A 24,438-nucleotide genomic window follows, 5' to 3' on the forward strand; every position below is an offset into this window, starting at 1 on the left:
CACAAATTAATTAATATAATTTTAATATATAATATTATAATTTTAATATAATATAATATTAATTACATTTTACAAAGTTTTCTCATGGCTCTTACCTGCATGACTGCATTAAAAAAGCAAGTATTTCCTAAATTTGTAATTCCTTTTACAGATGTTACACTGTTGTCTTTTCTTCCCTTTTTATCACCTGTTTCACATTTTTCTTCATAAAGTTTTATGATTCTAGAAAATGCATCTAAGTTAGAGAAAACATAATGGACACGAGATTTAAAATTAAATACATATCATTTGACATAATTTAAATGTATTATTTAAAATTAAATAAGATTTTCCTCTGAATCAATGTTCCTGAAGGGCAAGAATACAAACGCAAAGAAGTATCTCCTGTTTTGTATTCTAGTGTTAAAGCAGTTAATTTTAATTCATCTTAATATACACATCCGTACCTCAGACCACACTGTAGAATAAATTCCAGATGAATTTAAAAATAAAATATTTTAGGGGCTTCCCTGGTGGCGCAGTGGTTGGGAGTCCGCCTGCCGATGCGGGGGACACGGGTTCGTGCCCCAGTCCGGGAGGATCCCACATGCAGCGGAGCGGCTGGGCCCGTGAGCCATGGCCGCTGAGCCTGTGCATCCGAAGCCTGTGCTCCACAGCGGGAGAGGCCACAACGGTGAGAGGCCCGTGTACCGCAAAAAAAATAAATAAATAAAATAAAATAAAATATTTTAAAATGAAGTTAAAAAAAAGTAGGAAGGACCAGATCTTGGTTTCTAAACACCATTCCCACTAAAAGGAATGAAGACCCCTTGAAGGAAAGGCTGATTCTAAACCTGGGGCAGCAAAAGAGGCAAATGAGCCTATAACATTTTTGTTATGCCAGAAAATAAGGAAGTGCTCCAAAAAAAAAAAAAGGTACATCAAAACACACAGGCGTCATTTTAAACAGGTTCCCAGTGGTCCAATCTGGAACAATTTGAATATCAAAATAAAGAAGGGTACTGATAAATTATTATTCACTGAACAAAATGAGAATGAGTCTGCCCTGATAATAGATTTTTAAAATGAGGATAAAAGAAAAAACTTTTCCTTACAAGAGAATGCCAACTAATAAAAAGAAGATCTTCCCAGACCAGGGCTCGAACCCATGTCCCCTGCATTGGCAGGTGGATTCTTAACCACTGCGCCACCAGGGAAGCCCTCACACGGTTTTCATAAGGATTAAATGAGCTAAATGTTTTTTAAATAAATTTATTTATTTATTTTTTAATTTTTGGCTGCACTGGGTCTTCGTTGCTGCATGCGGGCTTTCTCTAGTTGCGGCGAGCGGGGGCTCCTCTTCGCTGCAGTGCGTGGGCTTCTCATTGCGGTGGCTTCTCTTCTTGCAGAGCATGGGCTCTAGGCGCACAGGCTTCAGTAGTTTTGGCACGTGGGCTCAGTAGTTGTGGCTCACAGGCTCTAGAGCACAGGCTCAGTAGTTGTGGCGCACGGGCTTAACTGCTCTGAGGCATGTGGGATCTTCCCAGACCAGGGCTCAAACCTGTGTCCCCCGCATTGGCAGGTGGATTCTTAACCACTGTGCCACCAGGGAAGACCCAAATGAGTTAAATTTGCTTTGCAAAGCACCTGGCATGCTAAGCACTATTTAAGAGCGTGAAAAACAGCCCAGAGAGGCCCCCGAAATTATTTGTGCCAAAATCCGTATCTTCAAGAACTATCCTTCATGTCCCCTGTTTATCTGCTCTCACTTTTCTCTCTTTTATCATTTCCTATATTTTCTGGGGGTGTTCTCCTCAAGTTTATCTCATTTCTAACTGGATTTTCTGAATTGCTAATATGAGTTTTGCCTTTTACATTGACTTTGTGGTTTTCATGATCCTGGCTTTTCTTTCTGACACGTGGAAACCTCTCATTGAGAGAAATAAATTGGTGGTTTCTCAGATGTTTCTTTCATTAAGCAAATCTATTACAAGGAAAAAAATTTTCTTTCAACTCTTAACTTTTATCCTGTGATGCAATATTTTATCATAAACTCTATTACCTGTTTTTCTCCTTTATTCCTATTTGTTTATTCTTTAAACATTATTGGTTGTTACTGGATATCTGTTGTCTAGATAATGAAGAGCTGTTTTTAACGCCCAACCCTAGAATTCTGAGTTAACAGAGAAAAGCACTAGCAAAATAGATCTCTTCTCCTGTCCTTCAGATATTAAAATAAGTGATAAAAATTAAACCCCATTACAGAGCTTGGGGACAAAGGCTGGTACAATCAATGGAGAAGGTCGCTGAGGTGCAGAGTCCAGGCACAGAAAAAAAGCAGGAAAAGGCCAGACAGTATTCAAACCTACAAGGGAATGTAAAAGCAAATGAAAAAAGCCAGCCAGTGCGTAAGAAGCACTACACAAACAAGAGGAAGCCCCATACAGATCCTGGCTGGGTTTGCAAACGAGAGCAATCCACCTCTTAATTATATCTGAGATTCTAACTAAAGCCCAGAATTAGCCGGTTTCAGGCTCACATTATAGCTGTTGCCACTAGATGGTTTCACAGTGATTTTTAAGAGATTTAAGATGAAAGAGTAATTAAATCCAAGCAGTGCTCCATCTTTTGGGGCAAGGCTGTTACTCTGATTTTACGCTAACAAAACTCAGTTTCCAACAGGTTAAGTGATTTGCCCAAGGTTATAATGATAATCTTTTGATTATAAATCCGTTGTCATTTTGCCAGGTAATTTCTCTTCAGTGATTTATGCACAATGAGAAGAATTACAAAAAGTAGCAGGAAAGATTCTTATAGATTTGAGTATATGCAACCACAAACAAACATGCCTTCTCAAAAGTATTTCCTTTCGTTAACATCCTTAATAAATGTTGCCATAATATTTTTTAGCTTATTAATATGGAAACAGAATGGTTGGGGAAAATAAACTATATAGATTATATTAACTATATATAAATATATAATATATATCATAAATATATATTTATTATTCACTTGGAAAAATACTTCCAGAAATAAATTATATTTTAGTCTTATAAGACCAAATAGCATTTTTTAAACCATAATATGCAAATGATTTATGTATCTGTGTACCACATTTACCCATCAGTTTTCAAAACATCTGGGATAGCATCCTAAAGTAAACAATGTTCATAAGACCATCTGGTCAAAACTGCAGGCAAAAAAAGTGTAAGCATATGGAAAAACAGATTTTACCCTTCCCTGCAGCAGTAAGGGATGACAAATGTCAAACCTAGATATATCCACGCTTCACTGTGCGATGCTTTTCAGCACCACCTGGCTCTCCATGCATATAGCCACCAAATATGGACAGCACTGCCAGAAAGAACATATCCACGGGGCAATGGCAATAAAAATAGTTTATTTCATGGTTAAATAGCCACTTCACACAAGTGGCAAGGGTCTGTTTGTTGACTTTTACATTTATTAAGTCTGTGAGAATATGCTCAAAATTAATTATGCTATTAGACTTGAACATTAAATAAATCAGATAATATAACTAGAAAATAGAATGACATTTTCTAAGAACTATTTATATGTATCTTAAAGTGCAATTTTTTCATTTTCTTAATACTAAGTAGCATGTTTATAAAATGTAACAACTCAAATAAAATTGATTTATCAAATGTCCACTGTGTACCAGGTACTATATGAACCACTATCTGTAATTATTTATAACTAATTGCCTATGATTTATGACTAGAGTATAAGGACATATAGTGAACAGCATAGAGATATTAAGCCTTAAATTCATGATAACACCTTGGTAAAACTTTTAGAAACTAAGTATTTATGTACATTTGCTCACTAAGAAACTGTCAGCTGAGAGTTTAAGATTCTAGTTTAAAACAAGCATGTTTGAATCAGTCTCTCAATTATCTGACCTACAAACAGGTATGCGTTTTAGTAAAATGCAATTTATTACTTCCAATGAAGAATAATTACTGATCATTTTGTCTTTAGAGACAGCAAAGCTTTCTTAATATGGCAGTGATTTTAGATCATATTCACTTTAAGAACCCTTCCTTTACAAACACAGAATGAATGCACTAAGGACTGAACTTCAAGATGTTTTGAAGTATGATATAATTAAAAGGACAAAGCTGCTACAGCAATAACAAAAAAGATAAACTATACAAAATTTTGATCATTTGTTTTGTTTTCCTCAAGTTTTACCTGAACCCATGAAATGCCTGTAATTAAAAAGAATCTTCACAGAATTTCGGGGTTAGAAGGTTATTAATAATATATACCACATATATAAATATAATATATGTAAGATATATTTATAATAAAATATATAAATATATATATATCATTATCTCACCTTACTTATCTCCTTTATATTACCAACACTGTCATCAGGTATTGCACTTATGTAATAAAATAACATAGACCCCAGAATGCAAAGAACATTAAGTGGAAACTTCAGGCATTCTAGATAAATTTTTTATAGGTCTTTTATATCCCTATCTTTTTATAGGTCTTTTATAGGTCTTATATATCTTTAAGCCTATAATCTGAGTACTCAAAGAGTAGCTGGTTAATTGAGCAGACCTGATGGGCTTTGTACATAACTCAAGTCTTATAAGACAGAAAACTGGCTGAAGCACCAGCAAAGCCAAAATAAAGAGAAGAAAAACACTGTTTCCACACTTGGCTAAGACTAAGTCTATCTAATATCTAAAACGTAACCTTAAGTACCTCAAATTTTTCTACCATAAAAACGACTCCAACACAAAGATCCTCTAATTATTTTTTTAAACCAAGTTTAAAGATATTAAGTTATAAATTTAAAAACGCTGAATGTACCAGAAAACTGTGGGTGAATATCTTTATAAACGTGGAGTACAAAAGACTTTCAAAGCATGACCCCAACGGCTAAAAAATCATTACAGAAAAGACTGATGGACTTGGCAACAATGACACTAAAAACTTCATTACTGCCCCCCCAAAACCAAACCAAAAAACCTAAAAACTATAAACAAAGTTAAACATGGAAAAACAAGTATTCTTGTCAACTATACCCGTTGTATAATCTTTCTGTAGGGCAGCTAAACAACACTAATCAAAATTTAAGATGTGTTTATAAATTGGCCAGAAATTCCAAAAAATTTAACCTACAGAAACAGAAGAATAAGTACACAGAGATGCAGCTTTGCTCATCTTGGAGAAAACTGAAAACAACCAATAGTGGATTTGTTGCCAAGTAATATTAAATGTCTCCCTTTTCTCAAAGGTATAAATATTTGTGAATTGCCTTGGTTAAACCAGAAACGGAACACTGGTACATCCCAAGTTTCTCATAGGCACGGGGAAAGCAAACCTATTTTGCAGTTTGCTTATTTAAAGAAAAAGTCTGAGAGCATCATCTCCTCTGATAACTTTCCCCACTGTAAAGATGATGATCAAACGAAGGCACACAGCTATGTGTAGGGAGTAGATTTAAACCCAGGTAGTCTGGGTTCAGAATCCACACACTTAACCATTATGATCTGCTATCTGTCTGTATAACAATGGATGATAAGGTTAATACGTGTGACAAGTTAAGACACTAATGAAATGCTAGTAGTGATATGAAAGAAAAGAACACTTCTTTTAAGCAAAAGCTGGATGTAATCAATTGCTGGATGCCTTTGGTGTGTGAATTTACAGTTTGTTTTTGTTTTCTTTGCGGTACGCGGGCCTCTCACTGTTGTGGCCTCTCCCATTGCGGAGCAACAGGCTCCGGACGCGCAGGCTCAGCGGCCATGGCTCACGGGCCCAGCCGCTCCGCGGCATGTGGGATCTTCCTGGACCGGGGCACGGACACGCGTCCCCTGCATCGGCAGGCGGACTCTCAACCACTGCGCCACCAGGGAAGCCCGAATTTACAGTTTTATTAAAGTTTATAGTAGCCCTTCTCAAAGGGTTCGTCAAAAAAAATTAAGCCCTAATGCCATAGGTACCCACTGTACCCAATTAACTTCTCCCTATATATATCCACAAGTTAGTGCCATTTTGGGGGGGAACTGAGAAAATAGTCATTCAAGTAACTCTGTGTTCTGTAGTTTGGATGAGGAACCACAGATTTACATCCCTACAGGTAAAACAAATTGTTTTTGAAGTGTTCAATCAACATTTTTTGTCCCTAACCCCTTTTATATATGGAAATAACTATTTTTAGCACTTATTTATGAAAATGCAAATTTCTTAGGCATATGGACTGTCACTTTATAGTAGAACAAAATGTATTACTTTATAAAGAGAAGTCAAAGTATTACATTACAAACTGTTACTGTAAAAGGGTACAATATTATTTATTCTCAGATACATTATTTCAGATCCCAAATGTACCATACTTTCTTATTTCAAAAAGATACAGCAGGGCTTCCCTGGTGGTGCAGTGGTTGAGAGTCCGCCTGCCGATGCAGGGGACATGGGTTCGTGCCCCGGTCCGGGAAGATCCCACGTGCCGCGGAGCGCCTAGGCCCGTGAGCCATGGCCGCTGAGCCTGCGCGTCCGGAGCCTGTGTTCCGCAACGGGAGAGGCCACAACAATGAGAGGCCCGCGTACCGGAAAAAAAAAAAAAAAAAAAAAAGATACAGCAAACTTATACTTAATAAAACCAAACGAACCAACATATAACATGGCTTTTTATACCAAGAGCATAAGCTTAATGAATTTAACAGAATATAATATTTTATGCTCTCTTTAAGTTCTTTGAAAATGGCATTCCACCAGTATTAAAATTATGGGCCAAATTTATTGGTTTAGAAAAGAATGTGGGATTATCTATCATCTGTCTAGTTCACACATAGCAAACCAATATTCAATGATATAATTTCAACAGGAATTCCCGTATTCTATAAGTGTTTGTAGAACACTTGCATGACATTTACTAGACTACCAAAGTGAGAAATAAGCCCGTCAGAGAATATTGGCCCACTTTTAACAACACATATTTCTGGGTGGGTCTCACAAGAAAGTTTTCTTGCTCTTTTTCAATCTTGTGTTATATGACCTTTTCGTTATATGGGGATTTTATTTGTTGTTTTTAGTTTTCTTGTATATGTTTGAGGGGGAGAGTGTGGAGAGATTATTTTTTTTAAAGCAAATCCTAGCATCAGATGTGGCATCTACACAGCTGTAAGCATTCTTCTGGGAACCAGCACTGGGATTCCCTCAACTGCTTAATGCAATTACCTAAACCAGTCATGTAGTATTAATGTAATTTGCCCATTTCTACAGCTGAAAAGAAGTTTAATCTTTAAAGAGTAAAAAGGAAAAACTTGCTATTCCACTACTTGTCTACTTTGGAACCAACTAAGAATTACCTCAAATGTTTGTTCTCAAAATTCCACTAACTCCTAGTTAACCATTAGCCTTAGAAATCTTTATTTGGTCATATAATAAATTGATATTGACATATGAATGGGCAGGTATACATATTAAGGCATTCCTGTGTATCTCCATAGTACAGTAAGTGATCTTTCTGAAATACAAAACTGATCATCCACTTCTCCTCTTAGAACCTATAAGTGGCTCTTCATTGCCTCCAGGATAAACTCTAAACTTACAAGGCCCTTCAATAGCTGCTTCTACTTACCTCCAGAGTCTCACCTCTCACCACCGCGCCATCATCACAAAACTCAACCCTGCAGCTCTATACAATCCCCTGAACGTATCAGGCTCCCTCATCTATGGGTTATCTCCTCTGCCTGGAGCACACACCCCTTCCCTCTCTGCCTTCCTAACATCTAGCTATCCTTCAGATTCCAGCTTAGAAATCTCTTCCTCTCAATAAAACCTTCCTGGATCCTCTAGTCCAGATTAGATACTACTTCAAAGTGCTCTCACAGGCCCCTGTTCTTGCTCCTCACAGCACTATTTAAACAGCAATTATAATTGTGATTTGTCAATATCCCTCACTAACCAAAAGATCAATAATGGCAGGAACTGAGAAATAGATCTGTCTCATTCACCACCGTATCTCCAATATCTAGCACCGTGTCTGGCACAAGGTAGAAACTCAAGTATATTAATAGACTGAATGAATAAATAAAATAATTTGATAATATTCAGGGGTGTTTTGGTGAAAATGCAAAGCGTATCTACTTCCTCAGTAAAAACTGCTCACATGCTAGTTCAGTTCAATTCAGCAGTATTTACTACCTAGTCATATGAGAATCAAAAAGAATATAGGCCAGGGTACAATCCTCAAGGCATGTACAGTTTTATAAACAAGATACAGATACATATGAAAGCTGAACGCCACAAAATCAAGTGTTAAGATTCTAAAGTATGCTACATAGAAGAAGAGATAAAACAAAGGATTGGGAAAGTGTCACTGAAGTAGGATCTGAGCTGAGCCTTAGGGCAAGAAAGACTGAAGACAGAAACTATAAAGACAGAAATGTGCTAGTTTAGCAGTTCTCAAAGTGTATCTGAAGACAAGCCCCCCCTTTTGGGTGTCCTTAAGCTCCAAGATATTTTCATAGTAAGCCCAAGATGTTATTTGGTTTTCTTACTTTTGTTCATTCTCAATTATACAAAGCAGTTTTACAGAGGCTACAGGCCATGTGATATCAGAACAGACTGAATGCAGAAGTAGATATGAGAATCCAGCTGTTTCTATTAAGCCAGACATTCAAGAGATTTGGAAAAATGTAAAACAATGCCACTCATTAGGTTTGTGGTGTTTTGGAAACCGTTATCTTTTCTAAAAATATGTTATTTGTGTTAACATGTAATGGAATTACAGCTATTTTTCAGTAAATTAATAAATATTCTAATTTTTTATATTTAATTTCTAATATGATAAATATCAATAGATATACCCTACCTAACCAAAGCTCTTTAAGTCCTCAATAATTTTTTAAGAGTCTAAAGGGCTACTGGGAACAAAAGTTGAGATTCACTGAGCAGAGAAGCTGAATTAGATGTATTAGACGTGAAATTAGCCCAGGCATCGTATAACTTAAAAACATGTTTAAGGTACAGGTACAGGCTTTCCTCTCAGTAGTTATTTTTACTTAATGCAAAATATAAAAAGGCTCCATTTAAATCACTCTCATCCTGCGATTTGAAAACAATATATACAGTTTCATAGTCTTTCTGAATTACCATATACAGACATTTTTACATTTCTACAATCTTCTCGATTATCATTTAAAATAGCTACATAATCATATCCAGCATTCTTACAAACCTCAATAGCAACTTTCATATTTGATTTGTAAAGTATCTTATAAAAATATTACTATCCCAAAAAACTTACTTCTAAAATACCAAGGGATATTATTTTAAGTCAAACTTGCCTGAGAGCTGCTGTAACTTGGAACACAAAGATACTAACATTTTGCCCTAGAACTTCTGGAAACCCTGGATTCAGAACTATGTCTCACCCTAACTTTTTTTTCTTGCAGTACGTGGGCTTCTCACCGCTCTGGCCTCTCCCGTTACGGAGCACAGGCTCCGGACGCGCAGGCTCAGCGGCCATGGCTCACGGGCCCAGCCACTCCGCGGCACGCGGGATTCTCCCGGACCGGGGCATGAACCCACGTCCCCTGCATCGGCAGGCGGACTCCCAACCACTGCGCCACCAGGTAAGCCCTGTCTCACCCTAACTTTAAAGGCTCTACACACTCTCAAACTCCTTCAAGAACCTGTTTCCCCCATTCCAGGTGCTACCCATGGTTGCATAAACACAATTATATCTTCCATTGGTGTTTCCTTCCCGGCACCTGAAATGATTTCTTCTCTCCTCTCTACCTACTCAAGTTCATCCTTTAAGGGTCGGCTTGGAAGCCAGCTCCTCCACGATTCCTTTTGAGTTCCTTTCAATTGAACACTGCATCCCTCTTTGAATATTTGAAGGACTCTGAACATCACTCAAAATACAAACAAATTCTTTTCGACTTACATCATTTTTTAAATCTCACACCTTTTTTAAACTTCTTTAGGAAAGGTCTTATCAATCTCTCTTCCCATGGGAAAGAGGGAGAAAGTGCTGAGGAAAATGAGGATCAGACAAACTGTAATATGCCCCAGGTCACAGAGCTAGTGATTGAAAGAGTCAAGTTTGAATGCCAGACTCCCCTGACTCAAAGCCCATGGTTTTTCTCCCATACCATTCCACACTCCCTACCTTAAATCCTTTGTGATAATAAATATTCAAGAAATCTGTAAAACTGAATGGAATCAGACTGGCTTTGTTCTTAACCTCAAGGAACCTCTAACGCAAAAAATCCAGAGAAAATAACTTCTACAGTTGTACTTTTGCCACCCTTGCCATCATATCCCTACATTTCTTCTTCTTTTTTTTTTAAATTTATTTTAATTTTATTTTTGGCTGTGTTGGGTCTTTGTTGCTGCACGCGGGCTTTCTCTAGTTGCGGCGAGCGGGGGCTACTCTTCGTTGCAGTGTGTTGGCTTCTCATTGTAGTGGCTTCTCTTGTTGCAGAGCATGGGCTCTAGGCGCGTGGGCTTCAGTAGTTGTGGCACATGGGCTCAGTAGTTGTGGCTCACGGGCTCTAGAGCACAGGCTCAGTAGTTGTGGCACACAGGCTTAGTTGCCCCTGCGGCATGTGGGATCTTCCTGGACCAGGGCTCGAACCCGTGTCCCCTGCATTGGCAGGCGGATTCTTAACCACTGCGCCACAAGGGAAGCCCCCTACATTTCTTCTTATAGCCAACAAAACTAATGGGCAGCTTTCAGGAGACAGCATTAAGACCAACCTCTGTTCTATAAGTATTAAATGCCTATAACCACCATATTTTCCAATGAATGAGTGATAAAATTAATCATTTCTTCTGCTGTCCAAGAACCTGAGTTTACCTCCTGTAGTTCCTCCTCCAATGTCTTCATCATTACTGTCTCAGAGCAACAGCTACCAAAAATCATTCTATATTGAGCTACAGAAAATACAGCTGAAAACTATATTTCTATATAATTTTTCAGTTTCTGAGCAGTTCAATTCCTGCTCTAAAGGCATTTCCAAATTACCATGGCCATTTATTTCCATTCACCTAGTTAATCAAAATCCTGAGGTATGTACTTGATTCCTCCTACTTTCCCTCACTCATTACACCTAGTCCACCCACTCTCCACCAGAACCCCTACTCATCTCTCACCCGCCCTACCACAATAACCTCCTTTTACCTCCTTAAGGATCCCCCCACCTCAAATCTTAACCCACAACAGTCTATTCTCCATTTGGTAGTTATCTTTATTTTTAAAAAGATGAAATGACTATTACTCTTCTGCTTAAAACACTTTAATAGCTTCCATTACACTTCCAATAAAATAAAAATTCTTTACCATGGAATTCCTTACAGTATCCTTCATGACCTGCCCACCTACATCTTAACTTTACCACATTCTGCTTTCTCCCAGCAAACCACACTCCAGCCATATTGGCCTTTCTTGATCACTATGACCATGAGATTATTACTTATCACTGCAATCTGTTCTTTTCCTTTGTAGCACTTATCAAAGTTACATATGTGTTATGTTTCTGTCTGTCTCTCCCACTATGCTCTAAACTTCATGAGGGCAACATAAAAACTATTTTTGCTTTACCACTACATATCAAATAAAGCATAAAGCATGGCATGTGGTAGGTACTTAATATTTTTGAATGAAGAAACTCCTTCCCTATATATTCGTAATTTATGTTAATGTGTATTATATACTGCTTATATGTTAGACAACAAAGTACAATATATAATACGTTACTATTGTATAATAAAGGATTTGGCTGTCTTTTGTCCCAGGTTCCTGAGAAGCCCCCTCTAAATCCTTGGATTTCCAGAGTGACAGGAGTGTCTGTTTTACTCATGGTGGGCCCCTCAGACCACACTTGATAGTTTATGTTAACAAAGTATTTTTGTATTCATTGTGGGACCTTAGACAATGTATGCGAATGAGATGACTCAGGATGGGAGCCAGCCATGCCAGAAAGACCAAACGTGTGATTAGAGGGTTGGGATCCTGGAGACTGAGTTACATCATGTGGCCAATGATTCAATCAGCCATGCCTATGCAATGAAACCCTAATAAAAACGCTAGACACCAAAACTCCAGTGAGCTTCCCTGGTTAACAACAGTCTGTGTGTATTGTTACACATCAATGTGCTGAGAAGGTGATGCATCCTGACCCCACAGGAAGAAGACAGAAAAGTTTCATGTTTGGTACCTTCCCAGACCTCACCTTACATGTCTTTTCTTTTGGCCGGTCCTGATTTCTATTTCTTTTTGTTGTTGTTGCTATAATGAAACTGTAATTGTAAGTATAGCACTTTCCAGTGTTTTCTGAGTCATTCTAGCAAATTATTGAATTAAGAGGACAGTGGGAACCCCTGTAGCCAGTTGGTCGGAAATGGGGGGGGGGGCGTCCTGAGAACACCTAGCTTGAGAATGGTGTCTGAAGTAAGGGCAATCTTTTGGGGGAACCGAGCCCTTAATCTGCAAGGTTAGCCTAATTCCAGGCAGTTAGCGTCAGAACAGTATTCCAATGATATAACAGATATCATTTCATAAATGTGTCAGGGACTATGCAAGTATTTTTACACACATTATTTCTAAATCTTTAGAAAACATCCCTAAGCTTCACAACATTCCCACTTGATAGAATTATCGTACTAATTTTTTACATAAGGAAACTAAGGAGTCAAAGTCACACAGACAGTAGGTAATTTAGGTGGAACCTAAATTCAAATTCAGCATTGTTTGATTCAAAAGCCCACAATCCAGTCACTATCCTCTCCAGCTTCTCATTATTAGTTATGTAAATACAACACAAGATAACATCACAAAACTGCTACCTAAGAATTCATGGCACTCGTACTGAGAGGTCACAGTAAAATCCAAAGTACTCTTTATGAATTTATTATCTCTTTATAAGAATTATAAAGTATCACACTTTAATACAAATTTCTTTAGCAACTGCTATTAACTTACTTGTTTGTGTTTTAGAAACACGTTTCTGGAGAAAATCAACTATCTGAGCCAAAACCTTCTTATTACAATGTGTTGATAATTTTTCATCGCACTCATAACACCTGAAAAAATATACAATGTAAGCAAATATTATGAAAGCATCTTCAATAATTTTGCATATCAGGTAATAAAGTTGGTATTTATCTACTTTTGTCTTTAAGTCATGGGGTAAGGGGGATACATAGGGTGAGGCAAGAGAAATGAGGTAAATAAGTCTACAGAAATAAGCAGGGGACAGTTCATACAGAGCCTTAGCATTCAAATTAGAGTTTTGGTAGTTTATCCTAAGTGTAACGGAGTGCCACGAGAGGCTTAATAAGCAGGCGAGTGATAAGATCCAATTTACATTTTGAAAACATCACTCTGACTCATGTCAGATTGGATGGCATCAGGAATAGAGAGAGATCAGGGCAGATGCAGTGGATCTGGAGAGAAATGAACAGACGTATCTCTTCAGGTAGAAGCAGTTAACGAATTGGATATAAAAGATAAGGAAGAGGAAAGGGAGAAGCTGATGTGGGTATGTCAGTGATTCTCAAACAGGAGCAATTTTGTCCCCCAGGGGACATTTGGCAGAATTGTGAAACATTTTTGGTTGTCACAACTGGGAAAGCTGCTACTGGCACCCAGTGGTTAGAGGCCAGAGCTAATCCTGTCCCCTCACAGGACAGTCCCCCTCACAACAAAGAATTATCAACCCAAATGACAACAGTATTGAGACTGAGAAATCCTGGTCTAGATGAAACAAGATATCCTGTGAGCAGATAGTGTTTAAAGCTGGGTGGTGGATATAGAGGAATTCATTATACCATATGTTTACTTTTGTTAAAAGGTTGAAAAATAAAGTAAGATAAAAAGGGGAAGAAAACAACTGCCAGGCTCCTGGCTTAAATATTCAAGCGATGGAGGTTCCACTTACAGAGACAGGGAAGACTGGATGAGGTGTTTTATTTTGTTTGGAGTTTATTTGTGAAGAGGGGGTTAGAGAAGAGATTTTGAAAAGCACATTCCTTTTCAGAAAACTACCCTCCACTAAGTTTACTCATTAGTGCATATAGTTAATAAAGGTTTCTTCTATCTATTCTCATCTTAATGAGATCCAATGATCAAATAAGAACAGTGTTTGACCATATTGAAAGTGTTTTGTAAATGTAATGCATTATACCAACATGACCTTACATATTCACAATCTTTAAATTTCTATAAATGCATGTGACAAACCTGAATTTCTTTCTTTGAAAGAGAAGTAATTCTATGGACCCCCAAATGCGACTTAAAATTATTTTCAGTATAATATAAATCTCACAAATCCATCTTACAAAACTCAATAAATTCACCATCCTTGTAGCTCTATATAACTATGAAAGCAAAATTACAATTAAATATAAAATAAATTTTTTAAATAAATTTAAATAAAATTTAAAAAACAATTAAATTAAAACAACCCTAATTGATTACGCTAGGTAAGGCTTTTTTGCTGAAATTAAATCATGATTCATACCATAATCGGGGTCCTAAGAGCTACAACAGACGTTCCAATTCAGATTCACTTGAGATGAACCTATTTTACCAGGTGCCACTCAATTCTCCCACCATTTTTTTCTACTTCAGTGGTCCTCAAACTATGGTCCCAGGCCAGCAGCACTGGCAACACCTGGGAACTTGTTAGAAATGCAATTTCTCAGGCCCCACCCCAGAACTAGTAAATCAGAATCTCTAAGCCTGAGACCCAGCAATCTATTCCAACAAGCCTCCCAGTGATTCTGATACACCCTATCGCTGCAGACCACTGCTCTATTCAGACTACAGAGAAATGTTTATTGACCCGCCACACTGTGGGATCAGACCCCTCTCCCTTGGCTCCAATGCTTCATTTACATATTAAGTTCTAGCAATTCTTTCCTCATTCACCCCAATTTTATTACTTGGGGCCAGCAACAAAAACACAACTGAAGCAGGCATCCAACCCTGTGGCTGAATTAAATTATATGATGATGGTCTCTCCTACAAACCAAAATATCCTTATATTAATTCTAGAACCCTGAAATGAAGCACAAAGTTAAAATATTTTTGTCTTAAAACTTGAAAACGCCTGAAAGTTCATCTGAATAACCCTAGGAGTCTATAAATTCATGAGAAAATTTTTGCTGTGAAATATAGGAAAAGCTTTTCAATACAGTGTCCAGCTAAACCACTGAAGCAGTGTGGTATGCTGGTAAGGGACTAAAGAATCAAAAAGACTTGTTTTAGTGCCTGGATCTTTACTTTGTAACCACAAAAAGGTAAATAAATGATACTCAGTGTCCTTACATATTAAATGAGGGAACTGGACTTAGTACCCAACCAGGCTTAAGTAGTAGAATCCCCTGAGAAGTTTTTACAAACTATCTATGCCTAGGCTTTCCTTGTCCCCTGCAGAGAATGGCCAACTGGCTTGACTGACTGAAGTACCTTCCTCCACTAGAACTCTGACATTCTAATTTAGCAAGTTCATTACCAAAAAGTCAACTAGCAACAATTTTTCTTTACTGTACAAAGAAAGTGTTAAAGAAAACTACAGGGATGACTAAATTTTTTACTTAAATTTTATATTCATGGATACTGTTAATTTTCTTAAATGATTCCATAGGTTGTGTTTAGGCTAAAAAGTATAAGCTGGTATATCATCTTTAAATATCATACCTTATAAAACTCAAAGACAGTTTTTATAGTGAACACAAGTACTAAGAAAATCTAACTTACCAAATGATCCATGTGCTCAGACTAATTATAATACAGTGTAACTCTGCTCTCCAGCTCTTGAAGTGCTTCAATGAATGCTGGCTTTCTGAGTTTTTACCACATCCCTAAAGATGAACAGAACACCCTTTGTATGATTTACATACAAGTTTATTTCAAATTAATCAAAACTTAAATCAAACACACTAGAAGTTTTGTTTTGTTTTTAGTTTCAAGCAGGAGGGAAAAGTTTCAGAAAACAATAGGATTCTCATTAAATTCAATTTCTTGCAAAGAGGCTAACTTGCTTCTGTTACATAGAAAAACAGTCATGAGCCAAGTTAATTTCCATACCATTTAAAAGTGTACATGCTCTCTGTCTGATGCATGGTGGGACACGGAGCATCCTCACAGGCCAGTGGTGCCCCTCCCCTATACACACATCTCCTAACACCCTACGCACGTCCACCCAACTCCACTGAAAACTAGTGAGACTCAGACCAATCACAGTGACTTCCATCACCAGGGAAGTAAAGAAATGAGATTCAATTCCAGTCAACGTCCCATGAGGGGCAGTCTAATGGATGTTTCTGGAAAAGTTATACATATTTTTAAAAAGAACACAGGGAAGGGATGTACTTTTTGCCTTCTTTCTGGCCTTTGGGGATTGCTGTGTGATACACTGTGCATGAAACGTCTTTTACCATCCTGAAACCATGAAACTGAGGATGGCACAGCAGAAAAATGGAAGAAATCTCAGTTTTTAATGTTCTTTCCATTGAAGCAAGTAACTTTAAGTGGCCCTACTTCTGGCTTTCTATGTGAGATAATAAAGATGCTTCTTATTCTAAAAAATACATATATACTTTTAATTTTATTTAAAAATTCCTTTATTAAAGATATCAATAGATTCTACAACATTGTAAACCAACTATACTCCAGTTAAAAAAAAAAAAGATACCAATAGCTTCTAAGCTCTTAAGAGAAATTACTTTGCAAAAAAAAAAGAAAGAAAAGACAGAATAATCACTTTTCATAGAGAAAAAAATGAATCCAAAAAGATTTTTAAAAAACCCCAAAACTTGGATCCATTTCCTAAGTAAATACAAATAAGTAAAGGCAGGACCACATATGAGAACTACTGCAAGTGGGCTGGATTCCCTTTCAAAGTATTTATAAACCACACATGATTAATTTCTGAACATACACACATTTTACTTTACCTTAAACATTTCTAAGCTCGGCCTTGGAGAGTTACATCTAAACACAGAATAAATTAATCTTAAGTTCTAAGCATGACCAACAGTCAGAGCTCACAGTAAGATTTAAGGAAAATATTTGAGACAAACTCTCACATAAAAGAGACTTTTCTCACCTGAAAACCACACTTGAGGCACAACCAAACATCAGAAGGAAGTACTGGCTGTCCATCATAGAATTTTCTTTCTTTTAAACATTCCAAGCAAACTGACCACAGATTCTCAACTATTGCTTTTTTCACATGATTCACACTGATAGCATGACTTACATGTTGGCAAGTGAAACCTACTGAATAAGACAAAAATTTGAACACTTTCTTTGCTAAACCAAAGTGATACCATTAGCAAGCAAAAGTCAACAATATTAAAATGCTATAACTAAAAAGCACAGAGATTCAAAAAACAAAAGAACTCAAAAGGATACATACTGCATGATTCCATTTATAAAACATTTGTGAAATAACAAAATTATAGAGTTGGAGAACAGATTAGCAGTTGCCAGGGGCTTTAGATGGGGAGCAGTGGTGGGGCTATGAATAACTAGCACTCAAGATGGTGATACTATAATCAAGTATCTTGACTGGTGGTTATAGAAAGCTACATATGTAATTAAACTGCATACATATATATACACACACACACACACAAGTGCATGTATATCTGGTGAAACCTGAATAAGCTCTAAGGATTGTACCGATGTCAGTTTCCTGGTTTTGATACTGTGCTATAGAAATACAAGATGTTACATCAGGAGAGACTGGATGAAGGTTGAATGGGACCTCCTTGTATACATGTTGTACCTTCCTGTAAATCTAAGATTAATTCAAAAATTAAAAGTTTAATAAATAAGAAGATTATTTATTGAGCAGCTACTATGTATCAAGCATTTTGAATGTATTTTCTTTCACTAAGATACACAAGTAAAATCTTCTCATGGGCTAGCTCTGCTATGATACTATTTTCACCATTGTTGCGAGAAAGAAAAGAGAAGAACAAACAAAGGCATAATTTGCAGGAACAAGAATCCTCAGAATTCTCCTTAATGACTATTCCCAAATAACAAATGATTTTGCATGGTCCTTCATTATCCTTTATAACAGATTCTTACTGTGTGCACTGTGTGGAGACAAATGGCCCAAATGAGCAAATATGTTTTTAATTTATCAAATAACCATATTCTTCTCTCAAGGGTTCAATAACACTTCCATTCCTCCCAAATACCTGAACACTTCAATTTCTAACCCTCAAATATCCCAAACACCAAATCTACAGCTATCTGCCAAAACCAAACAACAAAAGCAGAGGCTGAATACCTTGAAGAGGGAAACAAAAGGAGTATGTACATTTCAACTTTCTCCACTTCCCTTTCTGAATGCAAAGCATTCCTTTTCACCTACTGGTTAACTAGGGACTAGGCATTAGTTCCACTTCATTCTGAAGATAAAGAATGTGATTCCTGACAAATTACTTATAATAAATAGTTTCAACAAAAATAATATGTAAATCTGATAAAAGATTAAAACTTCTAATTTTACACCAAGAGTAAGTTATAAGAATAGACATAAAAGGAGTAATTCTGAAGTCCTATGTTTGAAAAGCAAGGATGCATGCCATTAAAGAAAGGGCTGCTCAGGGCAAGACCGACAAAACTGACCACACAAGTACAGGACCTAGAAATGGTTTACCAGATGTCATTGCTTTGAGTTTTTATATTTTAAAATTCTAAGGGAAAAATCATTCCACACACCTTCTATATCATCTCTGGCGTGGGATCTGGCCAGAGTAAAACTTAACCATTCTCTGATTCTACAGTTTAGACTTATGAAACTGAAACTTAATGAATTCAGAGATAAGTGAATTCAAGATAAAAAAGCTTCTAGACCCCTAAATTAAATCTATTAGCTTTAAATATCTCAACCATATATACTTTTTATAAGTAAATTCAAAAGTCTGAGGTTTTCCTACAAAAGCTAACCAGTGTTTAAACAGTATTCACTATCTTTTGTGGGGGGAAAATGTGAAAAATATCCTCTACATTAATAAGTAAATTTCCTCAGTTTTCTGCAATTCATTTAATCATACAATTGTCTAAATTTCATTTGGCAAATAGGTCCTCTAGAGATTCCTAAATAAAAATATAAAAATGTATTAAAGTCTAGAGTTGTTTCACATTAACAAATCAAAAACAATAATCAAAATCTCTATATTTTTTACTTTAAATATTAATAAAAATTTTACAAGGAGTCTTCCAGTTTGCAAATGGTGGCATAAAATTAACACTTCCCCTTTCTCCTCCCCAAAACTACCCAAGGGGAAAAAGAACAGAAAACAAAAATACAGAGTTCATTTTCAGAGAAACCAGGAGACAGCTGAAGCCCCAAGTCACAAATTAAGTGGAAAGCCTCCCACCTCAAAGCAGCAGAGATCAAACAGGGGTGAGCACAGAAGGAAGCAGAGAGAACACTGCAGCAGTAGATTTCACAGAGAACAAGGCATGCTTTGCAGACACAGAACAAAACCTAAATCTCTGTGCTGCAACAACAGTGGCAGGAGCACCCCTATATCCAATTTTGTTTTGAGAAGAATCGAAAAAAGGGGATTTCTCATTCACTAAGTGAAAAGAAAAAAGCAAGCCATAATTGCAGGGGACAGCCTTATCTCTATAGCAGTTGGAAAGAAGAGATAATTTGGATTCTGAAAAAAACCCAGGGCTGCATAATCCTGGTGGCTGGAAAGAAGTAAAGCCTATATGAGCTCAAATTCAACAGTTAGGTCTCAACAGTGCTCTGGCCCTCCTTCTTACACAAATGTTCTAAAACGAACTAGCCCAGGAAAAGCAACCCTACATCAAAGAAAACCAAAGCCACAAATTCTTTGCTAAGATAATACAAGAAAAAGGAAGGAAGGAAAAGGAAAAATGGCAGAGCAATCGCTGCCGCGCAATAAAACCACAAAAAAGAAGCAAACACTTTAGGATCAGGTGGCTGAGCAATAGGAAGTGACTAGCAGAGTTTAGGATCAAAAAATAAATAAATAACACCACAAAAACGAATGCAAAATTTAAAAGAGTGTAAGGTGAAAGCAACACTGCTGAACACACAGTAAAAAATAAAAATGAAAACAGCACACAAAGGGAAAGGGAATAGGAGTTTTAGAAGATTTGAGAAAAAATGATAACTATGGAAGATAGGCAAAAGAGAGTTAACATAAGAATAATAAGAATCCCTGAAGAAACCTTATTAACAGAATAGAACAAATATTTAAAGACATAATTCAGACTTCCTTCAATACAGCAATCTATCCTGAAACATTATCCAAGTTAAAAACACTTAAAAATGGAAATAATATATTAAAAACCTCTTTTTAAATGGAGAACTGAACTGGTAAGTCAGTAAGGAAAATCCTCAGAAGCTAAAACCCAAGATGTGAGGCTAAAAAGAAAAGCAAGCCAGGAAGCTAGCAGCTCCCCAGGGTCATCTGCCAACCTCACTGGCTTGAGGGCTTGGTTTTCACAGCCAGGAGAAACAAACAACAACAACAAGATGCCAGTTCTAAGTCAAATGTAAAATAAACAAAATCTCAATAAAAATGCCCACAGGATCTAGACAAGCTGATTTTAAAGTTCATGCAGAAAACAGTCATTAAAAACATATATTATTATTTCTCTTCTGCAACACTATTCAGGATGCCAGACATCATAATTTACCAGCAATGTCATCTGAAGAGTCTTCGTCATGAGGTATGGTAGGCCTTCTACTTCTTTTGGCTTTCTCAGGTAAAGCTTTGGATGGCTCTTTCACCCGCATCTGTTACTTACTGAAAAGGTTGGGGGTAAAAATACACATTAATCCTCAAAATTAAAACTTTATGTATTTTACTTAACGCATATTAAAATGGAAATGACTTCAAGTTTAACGGGACGAGTAAATTAACAGAGGAGGAAGAAGTGAGCACCAGCTGAAACCAAAGAAATCTTTATTAAACCAATAAACTTTTTTTATACAAAAAGTCAAACTACATTTGACTTTTACCAACGGTTCCCTACATGTATGATGTCCAGGTGAATTAAAAAAACCTGAAGTGTACGCTGCTTCTGGTTCCTGTGCTTCCCTTGCCCTTTCTCTCGTTTCACCAGGTAGAAGACAGGCAGAGCTGCAAGAGCCCTAACGGGCCAGGGGTGGAGGCCTAGTGCCAAGCATAGTAGGGCCGCCCTACCTGCACTGAGCGGCCCTGCACTGGGCGGCCCAGCACTGGACTACTTAAAGAGAAATACATTTCTACCTTTTTAAGCTCTTGCTTTTTTTTTTTTTTTTGCGGTACGCGGGCCTCTCACTGCTGTGGCCTATCGCACCGCAGAGCACAGGCTCCGGACGCGCAGGCTCAGCGGCCATGGCTCACGGGCCTAGCCGCTCCGCGGCATGTGGGATCCTCCCGGACTGGGGCACGAACCCGTGTCCCCTGCATCGGAAGGCGGACTCTCAACCACTGCGCCACCAGGGAAGCCCAGCTCTTGCATTTTTTGTGAGTTTTTCCCCCACTTTTTTATTATGAAAAATTTTAGACTTCCAAGAAAGTTACAAGAACAGGATAATGAACACCCATATACTATCTAGATTCCACATCTCAAATATCTTGCCCTATTGGTTTTATCTAAATATCAATGTGTATATAGACATATCTATACATGTATGTATGTTTGTTTGTTTTTGCTGAACTATTTAAAAGTAAGTTGCAGAGAGCACACATCCCTTAAGGCAGGGGTCCCCTCCCCCTGGGCTGCTAACGGTCCACGACGTTTAGGAATCGGGCCACAGAGCAGGAGGTGAGTGGGGGGCAAACGAACAGAGCTTCATCTGCTGCTCCCCCTCGCTCGCATTACCGCCTAAACCATCCCCCTCTTCCCATAGAAAAACTGTCTTCCACGAAACCGGTCCCTGCTGCCAAAAAGGCTGGGGACCACTGCCTTAAGGAGATTCTCCTATACCGTCCTATCATTATCACTTCTAAGAAAATTAACAGTAATTCCTTAATATCATCTCATATCCTATCATATTCTAATTTCTTCAGCTGACCCAAAGTATCATCTGTACTGGTTTTTTGAATAAGGATTTAATCAAGGTTTGCACTTTGTACTGGTTATGTCAGTTAGTATCTTTTAATCTACAACTGTTCTTCCCATAAGAAATGGAGAACTAATACTGTCTTACTTTCCTAAGACACTGGCGTTTTTTAAGAAATCAGGCCAGTATGTGAGTCAAACTGGAGATCTTGTTAAAATGTGGATAGCAAAGTGATTCAGAGACATATATATATATATATATGTGTGTGTATATATATATATATTCTTTTCCATTATGGTTTATCACAAGGAAAACTTTTTTTTGGCTGCGCTGGGTCTTTGTTGCTGCGCGCAGGCTTTCTCTAGTTGTGGCGAGTGGGGGCTACTCTTTGTTGCAGTGTGCGGGTTTCTCATTGCAGTGGCTTCTCTTGTGGAGCACGGGCTCTAAGCATATGGGCTTCAGTAGTTGTGGCACACGGGCTCAGTATTTGTGGCACACTGGCTCTAGAGTGCAGGTTCAGTAGTTGTGGCGCATGGGCTTAGTTGCTCCATGCTCCGCGGCATGTGGGATCTTCCCGGATCAGGGCTCAAACCTGTGTCCCCTGCATTGGCAGGCGGATTCTTAACCACGTGACACCAGGGAAGCTCCTCTAAATATATTTTTAAGAAATCCCTCCTAGCGGGCTTCCCTGGTGGCGCAGTGGTTGAGAGTCCGCCTGCCGATGCAGGGGACACAGGTTCGTGCCCCGGTCCAGGAAGATCCCACATGCCGCGGAGTGGCTGGGCCCGTGAGCCATGGCCACTGAGCCTGCGCGTCCGAAGCCTGTGCTCCGCAACGGGAGAGGCCACAACAGTGAGAGGCCCGCGTACCGTAAAAAAAAAAAAAAGAAATCCCTTCTATTTCTTAAAAACTCAAAGTTAATTCTAAAGATTTTAGATACAAGTTAATGCATTTTTTAAAACCACTATATCCTAAATCCTACCTAATACCATGCTACTCCATGGCTAAGCTATACTGTAATTTTTGTGGTTGTTTATTTGCTTTCATTGATCAAGGTGGAAGAATCTTTCAATTCAATAACAAATTCTGAATCCTGATTTAGTCATACTATGTTCCACATAAGGAAGCTTTTGAGTTTACTATTTTAAGAGCCATTTCCTTAAGTCCAAGGATCATCACTATTGAACAAGGCTGCAATAAATTAAGGCCTTAGGGGTTACAGAGATGCAGAAGGTCTCCAAGTTCCTTGACCACTTCATTTCTGACTGCCTTCACCCTCCAGACGGCCACATCCACTTATCCCTACAGTTCCACCTTGCAAAATCACTAATTCAAGTATTCTGTTCTCTGATCACAACTTCAAGTTTTGCCGGCTTGCTTCCATCAGCCACTCCAATACTCCTTTAGTGCCCAGGTTGACAAGAGGCTGCATCTCAACAAGTGCTTCCATGCTCACTGTAGCAGGGAAGGGAGAAAGGGAAGTGGCAAATCGAGTGCTGGTTCTTAAAGTTTCACTTGCAAGTGTATTTTACTGGCCAAAGCAAGTCATATGGCCACACTTAGCTTCAAACAGACAAAAGGGGGAGGGGCACGGGGGGTAGTGTACAAAGAGTACAACCTTAACATGTACCCAGAAAGAACAGAATATGTGTGCACAGCCTTAATGACTTACCACACCACCCCTCTAACAGAACCCCAATCCTAGACAAATCCAATTAACCACTTTCTCCATGAATGCATCCAATCAGGCTGGAGAAAGTCTTGTAAGAAAGGAGATTGGGTCCACTAAATTCAAAATTATGACCACAAACGGATCAAGACACCCCATTATCTACTACACCTTCTGGCCAACTCACTTATATACTCCTCACACAGCCTTCTGAAATCTTTTTCACTCTCCCAAACCTCCAACTCCTCCTCTCCCTACTCCTCCAAATTATCATCTGGGCTTCTACTTGATTGAGAGAAAAGAGATGTAATCAAATAGCAAATCGGATCTTTCTACCCCCCAATTTACAAACTTACCTCCAACTCTTTTAACTTGATGTCTTGGAAAGAGATAGGCGTAACTAAGAGAATCCAAGAAAAATGGCCCATGAGAAATTGGTCATATTTTTACACCCCCTGCACAGGTAAACTCTTGATAAAGATGAGCATTAACACATAGCTAATACTGGCAGAATAACCAAAAGAACCAGGTAGCTGACGTAGAATCTATAAAACACCTATGCCTTTTTTCAAAAACACTGACTCATACTTAACTTGGCAATGTAGAGTCAATTTCCAGTGATTTTTCTGACACATGTACATGTCTAAACATACAGAGCCATTTTGGATGGTAACCCACTATTTAGCAGTGACTTATCTGTATAGCTTTCTTCTTCAATTCCCCATTCAG

The 24,438-nt window shown here is 37.9% G+C and overlaps 1 protein-coding gene across 1 annotated transcript in view; it reads right to left on the minus strand.

Moving 5' to 3' along the window:
- USP45 (ubiquitin specific peptidase 45) overlaps positions 1-24,097 on the minus strand; it is a 63,506-nt gene extending 39,409 nt beyond the window's left edge. The window contains exons 1-6 of the mRNA XM_082669052.1: positions 24,066-24,097; positions 20,687-20,796; positions 17,097-17,266; positions 15,746-15,849; positions 12,965-13,065; positions 96-235 (exon numbers count right to left, since the gene is read on the minus strand). Of these exons, the coding sequence (XP_082525178.1) occupies positions 96-235; positions 12,965-13,065; positions 15,746-15,849; positions 17,097-17,266; positions 20,687-20,786 (615 nt within the window). The 5' untranslated portion in view covers positions 20,787-20,796; positions 24,066-24,097. The remainder of the gene's footprint in view (positions 1-95; positions 236-12,964; positions 13,066-15,745; positions 15,850-17,096; positions 17,267-20,686; positions 20,797-24,065) is intronic.
- Between the last annotated feature and the right edge of the window lie 341 nt (positions 24,098-24,438).

Source organism: Grampus griseus (genome assembly GCF_964374135.1).
Source record: "Grampus griseus genome assembly, chromosome: 13".
Taxonomy (NCBI): domain Eukaryota; kingdom Metazoa; phylum Chordata; class Mammalia; order Artiodactyla; family Delphinidae; genus Grampus; species Grampus griseus.